The sequence below is a fragment of the Lepidochelys kempii genome, chromosome 21, assembly GCF_965140265.1.
Source record: "Lepidochelys kempii isolate rLepKem1 chromosome 21, rLepKem1.hap2, whole genome shotgun sequence".
Lineage (NCBI taxonomy): Eukaryota > Metazoa > Chordata > Testudines > Cheloniidae > Lepidochelys > Lepidochelys kempii.
Window position 1 is genome coordinate 9,794,273 of NC_133276.1, and position 12,526 is coordinate 9,806,798.

Below are 12,526 nucleotides of genomic sequence, written 5' to 3' on the forward strand. Positions count from 1 at the left end.
GTATTGTTTTTCCTCTTGACTGGTAACTATGTTCAAATTCCAGATCCCTTGTCCAGTCATTCTCACCTTTGACATTTTGGGGAGAGATTTTGGGGATGGGAATCCTCAGCTGATGAGTGACTGCTCTTTCCTTTTCTCCTCCCACCCTCTAAAAAAAAAAAAATCCTGTCCTCTCTTGTATCCCCCAACCCACTGCCTCTATTTCTGGGAGATCTCAACAGCTAGATTAATCATGGTGCCACTACTCTTGCAGTCTTTAGCTTTCACTGGCCCAGCCAAACTGCAAAGATCAATGCCAGCTCTCATCTAATCTCCGGAATGTGCCGCTGGGATTCTGGTTCCATCCAGCCTTTCCCCAGCTGCTGCGCAGTTCCATCTAGGGCAGTGCACTAAGTAGTCACAACCCCCACCCGTCTGTGCTTGGGCCAAATATGTAAAGGAATGCCAGAGAGATGCTGTCAGTCTGACATTTGCTTTAGAACTGTAGGGGGAAAAGCATCCATCGGTCTGGTCCAGGCTTTTTGACCAGTGGATAGCTCCCCAAAAGCGTGTGTGAGTATACGTGCGTATGGGTGCGTGCCTAGTGACTGCACATAGTAATGTCATGCTCAGCACAGTAATTTATTTTTCCTTCAGCTAGTCAAGAGAGGGAGACTTGGGCCTGGGTCCAGCAGATGTGCAGTTACTGTCATTACAGTCTGGAGGAACAGGGAACACTGCAGGTCAAGGAGGAGGCATGCACGCACGCAGAGCTGTGCGGGGTACAGGCCAGGACAGGGAATGGTTGGTGGACAGTTGTAAGCGGGGACACTAAGGTGACAGCCAGTTCTGGATAGCAACTGGAGGTTTGATCCTTTTGGCTTTTGTGGGTTTTGTCTCAGACTTTTAGAGCTTTGCCATTAACTTCAATGGGAGCAGGATCAGTCCCTTAAATTCATCTGACAAACAAAATTCTTTGTCTTTTTTTCCCGTGTATTAATTTCTCATGTGGGGGAAAAAATATAATAAAACACACCCAAACCCTTTGACCTTTCTCCCATTCAGATCCTTTGTCAGTAGCCTTCTAATCATGAGCATTTATTTTCTGAGGTTAAAATGTGTGCACGTGGCTCTTATCCTATGGTGAGCACACAGGGGGCATCATCTACCAATGCTGAAGCCTCCATTCCAGAGGGATACTCGCAAAGGGTCAGTTCACCTGTCAGTGAGCCAGAGGGTTATCCATTTGCATTAACAGGAGTCAGGTGCTAAGGGTTTTGTGTCATATTTGCAAGAAATGTGAGAGAGCAAAGGAGCCATATGTCAGATCAGACCATTGGTCCATAACTCCAGTATCCCATCTCTGGCGATGGCCAACATCTGATGTTTTAGAGATAAACAGCTTCCAAGTCCACACACATAATGCAGCTGGCCAGTTGTGCAATGCCACACAAGTTCCTTCCTGACTCCAAGCCAGGGATCAGCTTCTGTCCTGAAGCATGAGATTTAGTTGCTAGAATTTTAGTTGCATAATTACAAATGTATTTATAATCTGATCATAACATTATCCAGCATTTTGAAGAGGGATTCAGGAGTCTGGGAATGGAGGAGAAGAGACCTGGCTGCAAAGAAGAATCTTGCTAGGGAGTTCATTGTATTCTTAGGCCAGAGAAACATTCCTTGGCAGGATCCAAGAGTGAAATAAGACACTGGCTGTATTAGTCATAGCTGGGACGTGCTCTTTATTCCAAGGTGACAGCTGATGGCAGTAACAAAACATCTCCCTAGATACATTGTTTGGCAGTGATCCTCCTCCTGTTTTTCCAGCTGTAACTACCGTTACTCGATAAATAAATACCCCCCACCAACAGTGATGTGCAGAGCCAGCTTTCCTTCTCTCAGCCCCCTTGGCCCATCAGCTGTCTGCTCCCTCTCTTCCTCCCCTCTTCAGGACCAGGCCTCATACTGCAAAGATTTCCAAGGGGTCCTTGTCATAGATATAGTCTAAAGGTAGGGATAGATAGAGAGATTGGAGGGAAAGAAGGGGGAGCGTTTCCCCCTATAAAACCTTTTAGCTTTGTGCAAGAAGCTGGTCCCAGTGCATTTCTTCGGCTCCACACCAGACAACTGGTATTAATTGTCTCAGGAGAGAAGCCAAGATTTGAACCTAATCTTATCTATTGTCATTTTGATATCGTGCCTATAACCATGTTATCTAGGCATTATATAAAAACCTTTAGATAGATAGATAGATTGATAGATTGATAGAGAGATAGATGAATGTATGGCAAAGAGCTTGCACTGGTGTGGTCAATGCTGTACTTGTTGGACCATGTTCTGCTCTCAACTAGGAAGATGCAACTCCCTGTAGTTTCAAAGAATGTTGCACCCACATAGCAGAGAGCAGAATTTGATCCTTTCTACAGATGCATAGAGTACTTCAATCTCCAGGGATGTCTATTCCATTGCAGGCTTGGAAGGATTCATTTTTTATTGGTAAACACCAATTTCACCATACACACACAAACCAATGAAAAAATTGCCACTGATAATAATTGAAATTTACAGATCAACGGAGTAAGAAAAATGCTGCTTGAGCTCTTATTAGTTTAAGGATATTTGTACATTTTGACATACGATGGTGACAATTTGTGTTTTAATGGTTATAAAGCTTTAACTTTCTGAATCTTGTCGACTGCCATTAAATAATTATTGTCTGACCCCCTCCCATTTTCTGACTCCCCCAATAATTTCCCCAACTGTGAAAATTGAAACTCATAAACATTTTAAAAATGCTTAAAAGCCATACATTTGTGCCGCTGTGAAAATGTAAAATGATAAAAATTGAAAAAAACATGCTTAGAAATAAACATTGATATTATCCCGTCAAAATTACAAAACAATAAAATAAATGTTCGGCCAAGCATATGTAGGTTTCTATATTGCACTCATCACTGTGTAGGTGAGCATCGTCCAGCAGGGCATTGAACAGTGTGACTACCATCTGTCATGTGTTTGTTCTTTTGTCCTCTCCAGAGGGGAAGAAGTGTGTGCAATGGGTGGAGAATTTTTTTATATATATAAAATACACACACACACACACGCGTTTCAGAGTAGCAGCCGTGTTAGTCTATATTCACAAAAAGAAAAGGAGTACTTGTGGCACCTTAGAGACTAACACATGTTACTCTGTGTTTAGAGAAGTCAAGGTCAAAGAAGTGCACCTTGCACTTGGAGGAGAAGTGATGGGGTTTGTCTTGGTCCTTAGTTCCTATGGGAGTTCATTCCACAGGGCAGATCTACACTACTGCTTATGTCGATATAACTTATGTCGCTCAGGGGCGTGAAAACGCCACCCCGCTGAGCGAAGCCAGTTCCAGTAGCCTAAGCGCTGTCCACACCAGTGCTACGTCGGTAGGAGATGCTCTCTCGCTGATATAGCCTCTGCCTGTCACGGAGGTGGAGTAATTATGCTGATGGCAGAGCTCTCACCCAACAGCATAGAGCGTGTTCACCAGACTAGCCCTCAGTCTTGGGTTGGTCCCTATAGTGGGCCAGCTACCTCCCGTGTGCCCCCTCTTGGCCTAGGGTCCTTCTACAAGCATCCTGCCTCAGTTTTCCCTCTTAGACTGTTCAAGAAACTGAAAAACACTTTTGTCCATTCCCATCCCTTGTCGGGTTGTGCTTTATTAAATTAACAAACTTTAAAATAAAGTTTCAAAGTCCATCCAAAAAGTCCATCCAAACAAAAGTTTCTCATGATTCCTCTTCGTAGGCCTTCCTGCCTGGGGTCTTTCCTGCTTTGGCAGGCACTTCCAGGCCCTCCTTGGCTGGTGTTTCAGTGCTGATGCTCAAGCCTAGCAATCTCTAATCCCTGAGCATTGCCCCTTCGTTGCAGCTTTTTGCTACTCTTTATAGGACAGTCATAGAATCATAGAATCATAGAATATCAGGGTTGGAAGGGACCTCAGGAGGTCATCTAGTCCAACCCCCTGCTCAAAGCAGGACCAATCCCCAATTATATCATCCCAGCCAGGGCTTTGTCAAGCCTGACCTTAAAAACTTCTAAGGAAGGAGGTTCTACCACCTCCCTAGGTAACACATTCCAGTGTTTCACCACCCTCCTAGTGAAAAAGTTTTTCCTAATATCCAACCTAAACCTCCCCCACTGCAACTTGAGACCATTACTCCTTGTCCTGTCCTCTTCTACCACTGAGAATAGTCTAGAACCATCCTCTCTGGAACCACCTCTCAGGTAGTTGAAAGCAGCTATCAAATCCCCCCTCATTCTTCTCTTCTGCAGACTAAACAATTCCAGTTCCCTCAGCCTCTCCTCATAAGTCATGTGTTCCAGACCCCTCATAATTTTTGTTGCCCTTCGCTGGACTCTCTCCAATTTATCCACATCCTTCTTGTAGTGTGGGGCCCAAAACTGGACACAGTACTCCAGATGAGGCCTCACCAATGTCGAATAGAGGGGAACGATCACATCCCTCGATCTGCTCGCTATGCCCCTACTTATACATCTCAAAATGCCATTGGCCTTCTTGGCAACAAAGGCACACTGCTGACTCATATCCAGCTTCTCGTCCACTGTCACCCCTAGGTCCTTTTCTGCAGAACTGCTGCCTAGCCATTCAGTCCCTAGTCTGTAGCTGTGCATTGGGTTCTTCCATCCTAAGTGCAGGACCCTGCACTTATCCTTATTGAACCTCATCAGATTTCTTTTGGCCCAATCCTCCAATTTGTCTAGGTCCCTCTGTATCCTATCCCTGCCCTCTGGCATATCTACCACTCCTCCCAGTTTAGTATCATCCGCAAATTTGCTGAGAGTGCAATCCACACCATCCTCCAGATCATTTATGAAGATATTGAACAAAACCAGCCTCAGGACCGATCCCTGGGGCACTCCACTTGACACCGGCTGCCAACTAGACATGGAGCCATTGATCACTACCCGTTGAGCCCGACAAACTAGCCAACTTTCTACCCACCTTATAGTGCATTCATACAGCCCATACTTCTTTAACTTGCTGACAAGAATACTGTGGGAGACCGTGTCAAAAGCTTTGCTAAAGTCAAGAAACAATATATCCACTGCTTTCTCTTCATCCACGGAACCAGTAATCTCATCATAGAAGGCGATTAGATTAGTCAGGCATGACCTTCTCTTGGTGAATCCATGCCACCCAGGTGTGGCTCACTCTGTAATCAGGGATGGCTAGCCCTAGCCCTCCAGCCCTTCAAGGGTGAGCCACCTGGTTACAGTCCTCAAGAAAGCTCTTTCTTCTGCCCAGCAAGCTTTACCCTTATGGCAGAGTTCCGCTGTGTCGTGTAATACCTTTCACCAGTGGAAAGGACTGATGGCAAGGTTGGATCAAGGTGAGGAAACAAAGTACAGGGCCAAATTTTCAAAAATAGCCACTGATTTCAGGTGTCTTGATTTGTAGATGCTCATTTCACCGTGGGCCTAGTTTTCAGAGGAGCCAAGCACCTGCCACTCCTACTTGCTTTAGTTGGAGTCGGGGAACACAGTACCTCTGAAAATCAGGCCCAAGATGGGTACCCAAAATTAGAGGGCCCTTTGGAAACTTTCGGCCCTACTGAATTAAAGGCGTAGAAACCCAGCCTAGTGTCTCCCAGGGAGGAAAAGGGAGTCCCTGCTGTATTTGAGATGTGGCTTCCTCCATAACCATTCTCATGGCCAGCCATCTGGCCCCATCCTATTGGCATATCACCTCTTTCCCTCCCTGTGGAAGGCAAGATTACCATATCAGCTCGAGCAGGGGGTGAGCAGTTTCGTTTGCTCTAACCTGTGCATTGAGGAGCTTTTTTCCACAAGGTTCAGTGGGTTCCTTGGAACCTTTCACAGAACTAGTGCCTAATGCCATTTCCCCTTCCTTCTGAGTTCCGTGCAAAAGCCATGGGCTCTAGTCAGGGTTCCTTGGAACCTTTCCCAGCCCTTTTGCGAACCCAGAACCACAAACAATGGATTTTTTTTTTCTTTTTGCAAACAAAAAATCTTGGTTTTATTAAAAGCAAATACGTCTCTACATCTGCAGTTCAAACTACACTACCCAAAATAATGCCCTTCACCCTGACAATCAGCTGCCAGTAAAAAGATCCATTAAAGAGATCCATACATGGTTTTTATTTCGTAAAAAAAATAGTAAATCCTATCTCTAAACAGGGAACATCTAATGCCTAGACAGCAGAAGGAAAGATCAGAATGGGGGAGGTTGGAATGGACCTTCCTCTCATAGGGCTGCCAGCCCTCCAGGATGGTCCTGGGTTCTCCAGGAATTAAAGATTAATCTTCAGTTAAAGATTATGTCATGTGATGAAACCTCCAGGAATACGTCCAACCAAAACTGGCAACCCTATGCTCTAAGGGTGTGTCTACACTGCAATTAGACATCCACGGCTGGCCCGTGCCAGCTGATGCGGGCTCACAGGACTTAGGCTAAGGGGCTGTTTAATTGCAGTGTGGTCCATTCCCTCCTTCCACCTCGCAAGGTCCTAGTCCTAGTCCTAACCCCAGGCTCTAGTCCATGCCTAAATGGCTACACCGCAAGCATTTTCTCACATGAGCGGTCCTTATGGGCCTATTTGTTCCATGAATTGGGCACCACTTCCGCTATCCTGGAAAATGCCAAAGTGGTACTGCCTGGGATTTTAAAGGAGTCAGGTGCTCAATTTCCACTGAATTTCAATGGGATTTAGGCATCTAACTCCCTTGTGCACCTTTGAAAATCCCAGCTGCTGTCTGGTAGTTTAAGGCACAACATTTAGAGGGGTTGGTTTGAAGGTTTTACAAAGCATATTAGCAACATAAATGTGTCAGTCCGTGTTCGAGGGTTGTTTTATTTCAGTGAATGCAGAGTTGGGGGGGGAGTTGTGGGGAGGGGTATTTTGGAGGTGGGACAGATAAACATTTCCCTTCAGTACAGTTATTTGTACTCCAGTCATTGCAGCATTGTACAGGGGCATGAGAATCAAGAAGCACAATAGACTAAAAGCAGAAGATGAACCTGGCCATTTTCATTTCGCTGGCAGAGAGAAAGGCAAGTAATGAGCTAGATGGTGAGAAGTTAATGGCTAATGGTAAAAAGTCCAAACTGAGTCCTATGCAAAAATTAAACAGCAGGAATGACAAAAAGCCATTAGGTTTGTAAAAATTGTCCTGTTTTAATCATCTCAGGTGTTTTTCGTCACACAGGTGAGAATTTTTTTGAATGTATGCAAGCAAATTCTGCTCTCAGTTGCACTGATATAAATCCAGAATAACTCCATTGTCTTCAGTGGAGTGACTCTGAATTTACAGTGGCATAACAGAGCAGAAATTGGCCTATGAGATTTAACTTGTGTCCCCTTAAGGCCACCGTACAGCTGTAACCCCAAAACCCCAGCATTGTTGGAGAAAAAGAGAGGCAGGGATTCTCAGGTTAAAGGTGTATGGTAACCTTAAAGGGATATCCCATTGCATTGTGCAAAATTTTCCCCATACACCCTTTGCAAATGATATGTATGTTCAGGTACCCATCTTAATAAAATTAACCACCCCCAGGCTATCAGCTCTTGGTCCACCACATCAGGATGGATTGGTTTCATAGAATGACTTTATTTCACAAGCTTCTCTTTGTCTTAGTCACTCTTTCCTTTTTCCTCCTCAGGATTGTCCCTCCAGATGCAGAAGGTGAGAGAAGAAGCCAAGGTCAGCCAGGCCAGGTAAGGCACCATCAGCATTGTCGCCATCTTGTTAATGGGGTACCAAGAGTACATGGTGCCAAGCACCAGGCCGTATAGGCACAGGATGTCCACCAGAGCCTGAAGAAGAGAGAAGGAAATGATTGAGGCATCGACCACTGGAATCGTATTCTCCCTATGCACTGTAAGAGTAACTCTTATCGAAGGCAGTCCAACGAGAGTAAGGCTGTTATGGACTCTCTTGTTGACAGTGTATTTTATAGGCTGATAAGCCATCCATGAATAGTGTGGCCCCCTTGAAGTTCATGGCCCTGCCTCTGGTTGGACTAGGGTGTGACGCTCAAGGAGGCTTATCTCTCGCCGTAAATTCTTAACAGAAAAATGCAGCAGCCAGAACACTGGCTCCCTAACCGCCCTGCTTTTCGGGTCAGGAATGCGAAGGACTGATAACACGGGTTAGAATCAAGTGCTGTGTGAGCAGATGCAGAGCTCTGCTAAGATGCCTTTACAGCTGACACAGGGTACAGCACTTCCTGGTGCTCGCTGTGGACCTTCCTAAAGGCTCCAAACCAGTGGCGCAGGACACAGACAACACAAGACAAATATGCACAGACACGATACCAGTTTTAGCTTATGAGCTCCAAAGAATAGGGGCGTCCAAGCCCAGTTCAAGGCAAGCTGAGCCCCGTAGAGGCCCAGTGGGATGATGGCTTTGCTGTTGAAGCCCCCTAAGTCATTCCACACCAAGTATGAAGCATAGCTGTGAAGAGGAAAATCACAATTAACATTTTGCTGTCCCACCTGGCTTCTCTCCACAATGCTGTGGGATCAGGCACTATTCTACCAGGAGGCACCGGTTTTGCGCCATAGAATTCTAATTACTGGAAGACAGCTCCAAGGGCAGATCCCACCCTAGCCAAAGGCAGCTCTTATGGCTTGTCTACACCGGGTTTTGAGGGTGAGGGGGCAGGGTTGCACCAATGTAGCTACACTGATGTAACCCCTAGTCTAGACATACCACACGGATGCAAAAGTGACTTGCAGTAATGGGTTTGCACCAGCACAGCCTTGGTGCACCTACATCTGTGGCCTGGCATCACCTCAGACTCATGATCTTTCTTATCTATTTAGGCAGTAAGTTCATCTGGCAGGGAATGTCTCTGTGTATGTGTACAGTGCCTAGCACATTGGGACCCTGATCTTAGCTGGGTTCTCAAAGTTCTACAGTTGTCATCGTGATCCTCTGTGCAAAATAAACCCAGTGTAGACAAAGTCCCCGGCAAAAATAAAAGTTCCAGGTGGAGCCGATGAACTCAGCTCAATACCTAGTGGGGTGTTATGTTCCTCTTCTGAAAATAAACGTCCCTTTCCTGCCCACTTGGTCCATGAGAAGGAAAGCTCCAAAATGAGCAATGGAGGAGAGTGAAGTAACGTCTCCCCTAGAGATAAAGACCCACAGAAGCAGAGAAGGAGTAGTACACGGAACCTCACCCCATGCCTATGTACAGAGAAGGAGTAGTACACGGAACCTTACCCCATGCCTGTGTACAAGGTAGTCCACATGACCGGGAACATTTTGTTGGGTGGACGCCAAGAGGGTTTCTTCAGGCTTTCAAACCAAGTAGGCACTTCCTTTCGTGTCAAGAACCAGCCAAGAAATCCCCCAATATGAGGCAAGGCAGAGAACCCAAAAGCATGAGCCCACATCCCTCCTTACTGGATTGAACTGCACTTTGGGTGGCTGGTCTGGGCCTTTTGTAACTGAAAAGCAATAAGTGAGCATCATTTACAAAGGACATTGGTTATTTCCATATTGACCAAGACCTTCCAGGTCTTTGCTTTACTCTAATCCCCACTCCCTGTCATTGCACCGGCTGCTGCAATTTCATTATTTACCTAACGTGGCTGCATTGAAACCATCCTTAGAAGACAGGACTGAAGACACTTTTCTCAGTGCTTGTCGAAATGCCACAGCTCACAGAGTGGGCAAACTCTCCTGCATGTATGCTGCTAGACCTCTCAATGCAGCTATTATCTCTCTGCTGCATGCTGCTCTCAGTAGGAAAAAACAGGCAGTTTGTTGTGGGACCTCCATTTTCTTCTCTCTTCAGCTAATCTGTCACCATATATTTGTATTTTAAATAAACATCTGTAGTGAGCGTTTTTTCATCACAATATTTCAAAGTGCCTTACTAACATTATTTAATTCTTTTTGCTCTCCTGAAAGGCAGAAAGGGATTATTATCCCCCCATTTCGCAAAGGGGTAAACTGAGGCACAGAGGGGTTTATTGACTTGTCTAGATCATACAGTGATTCCCTTCCAGATCCAGGCACAGAACCAGAACCAAGGAATGTCGAGTCTCAATCCCCTGCCCTAACCATTACACACACCCTCCCTTTTTAAAGACAGTCACACAGTCGTTACATGACTATGGGCAATGTCTAGCATCAGGGCTGAGTGTTCCCCAGTCCTCAACATGCTTCTCACCCTCAGGGGCAGATTGATATGTGCCTGTCTAGCCTCTCAGTGGACCAACCCTTTTCTTTTTGGATCCATTCATAACTTTAAATCCAATCTCATTAATCTGCAGGAATATGTGGAATGTTCTTCCTGGCAGTAAAAGATCATACCTATCACGCTTAGCATCACTGTGAGAGTCTGAGCAAAAGGCTTCAAAAAGGTGGTTGTCTTTGGCAATGTAAGGGAGGGCAGGGGAAGGGGTTCAGAATACATCTTTCAGAAAAAAAAGTCCCTGGGCAGGGGTGCTGGAACAATTTCTATAGTGGGGGTGCTGATGATGGAAACCATGTATTTGGTGTTTGTTATTACTACTTCAAGGCAGGGGGTGTGGCAGCAACCCTTGCACCCCTAGCTGCAGCACCACTGTCCTTGGGAATCCATCTATTCTGTTACTTTGCACTTGTCGGGGGATATAGATCAGGAGAAGAGCACTGACCTGAACAGTCTTCTCAGTTTCGGACTTTGATCCAGAACTAACACTGACAGCCCATACTCATTATTAATATTATGCAAGAAAAGGTCATCTTAAAAACCCGGAGCCAGCAAGCAAAGGTCTGCATCAGTAAAGACCAAATACACACAGGCGTCATAGCAAATAAACAAGACCTTTACCAGACAGTTTATGGACCAGAAAACCTGCCTTGCGCTGAGCAAAACAAGAGGAGTTGATCCTAATTTAAAATTATATAAGGGCACAGGCTGCATTTCAATTTCTCTGCCGCAGAGCAAATTGTTACTGCCAGGGTTTGCAAAACAAACAAACAAACAAACACTGGAAATGCTAGGCTAATTTGTTACAGATTGCTGAAGTAACTAAGGGGTGAAACAGACACTTAATTGTCATAACATTCTAATTTGAAACACAGCTGCTGATACTGACAAGGCTAAATCTATAGGAACAGCAGCCTTCACTCACCTTCTCCCAGTTGATTTTCCCCCTTCGCCAGGAAAACACAACAAGCAAACAGATGGATTTCTGAGGCCAGCCTCTGGCTCTGTTCCTGCTTCTACACAATGAAGAAATTGTCATCGGAGTTACGTTGAAGTAGCACACAAAGGGGCGCGCGTGTGTGGAGCCTGTAGTCTGAAAGAATTATTGAGGATTCCTTCAGTGGTGTTTGTGTAACTGTCTGCAGAGGGCGGATCCAACCTGTCAAATTCACACACACTCAGGCAGTATGTGAGACTCTACATCTCTGCTTGATCCGATGAGGGAATCCCTCTGAGAGTCAGTGAGGGTGTGTGTGTGAAAGAGAGAGAGAATGTGTTTATTCTGTTTGTGTATGTGGTGTGAATGCGTTGTGTATGAGAGACCATGTGTTGAGTATTTGAACATGCGTGAATGGTGTATATATGAGCGTTTGTGCATGTAAGAGTGTGTATGTGTATATGAGTGTTACGTGAAGAACTTGTGTGGCGGTGAGAATGTGTCCTGTATGTGGGATTGTGTATTTGTGTGCTAGTGCGTTAATGAGAGAGACAGATGGCCCGATCCTCATCTGGTGTAAATTGGAGTAACTCTATGGGTATCAATAGAGCTCTGCTGATTTGCACTAGCTCAGGAGCTGGCCCAGTGCAAGTCTGTCTTCTCTATGCACAACAGTGTGTGAGTGAGAGAGAGAACATGCTCTCTGTGTGTGAATGGGTGTCTGCAGTTTTAATCATCCATGTGCTGCATATCAGAACTTTCATTAACCAGAGGCTCTCTGTGATCTCCCCTCCACTTCCCTCTTAGCCAAAATTGGCAAAAGCCTCTTGAATCTAAAGTAAAGACATTACAAATGCATGTTAAATGGCAGAGGGAGGGAGGGAGAGACCTAGAAATCATTAGGAGGCTGCCTGCAAGGGGTGGAGAATTAAACACTAATTCACTTCTGCTATGGGTCATTACCTGAATTTCATGGTCTGAAGCAAGGTTAATGTCTCTTGGGGGAGTGTAATATTTCCATTATAACGCAGACCCAGTCAGATCCTTTAATTTTATTGCACTCAAAAGGAGCAGAAGAAAATTACTGTTTTGCGAAGGGTGGGGAGAAACCCAGACTCTTAGCGTACGTCTACACTGTGCGGTACTGAGTCTCAAAGACCAGGTCAGATGATGCAGGCAGCGGGGCTAAAAATAGTGGTGTAGATGTTCAGGCTTGGGCTACAGTCTGGGTTTTGAATCCCTCCCCACTCACAGGGACTCAGAGCCCGGGCTCCAGTTGGAGACCAAATATCTACATTGCAATTTTATAGCCCCGCAGCCCGAGCCCCATGAATCTGAGTCAGCAGACCTGGCCCAGCAGTGGCCGCACCATGGGTCTTTTATTGCAGTG

At 45.5% G+C, this 12,526-nt stretch overlaps 1 protein-coding gene across 2 annotated transcripts; it reads right to left on the reverse strand.

The window, feature by feature from the left end:
* Positions 1-7,147: 7,147 nt before the first annotated feature.
* Positions 7,148-11,844, reverse strand: TSPO2 (translocator protein 2). 2 transcript variants are annotated; one of them, XM_073320477.1, is made up of 4 exons: positions 11,125-11,844; positions 9,221-9,447; positions 8,308-8,446; positions 7,148-7,806 (listed from the first exon to the last, which is right to left on the reverse strand). In XM_073320477.1, the coding sequence occupies exons 2-4, from the start codon at positions 9,391-9,393 to the stop codon at positions 7,624-7,626; spliced, it is 495 nt and encodes a 164-aa protein (XP_073176578.1). In that variant the 5' UTR covers positions 9,394-9,447; positions 11,125-11,844; the 3' UTR covers positions 7,148-7,623. The 2 variants fall into 2 exon arrangements, with proteins under 2 accessions (XP_073176578.1, XP_073176579.1); XM_073320478.1 differs by lacking the exon at positions 11,125-11,844 and adding an exon at positions 9,583-11,102.
* Positions 11,845-12,526: the final 682 nt, after the last annotated feature.

Coding starts and splice junctions, on each gene's coding strand:
- TSPO2 (XM_073320477.1), bottom strand. CDS start 9,393: ATGTGGGCTCATGCTTTTGGGTTCTCTGCCTTGCCTCATATTGGGGGA. Junction 8,447..9,220: donor ACCTTGTACACAGGCATGGG/GTAAGGTTCCGT, acceptor TCCTCTTCACAG/CTATGCTTCATACTTGGTGT. Junction 7,807..8,307: donor GAGCTCATAAGCTAAAACTG/GTATCGTGTCTG, acceptor TCTCTTCTTCAG/GCTCTGGTGGACATCCTGTG.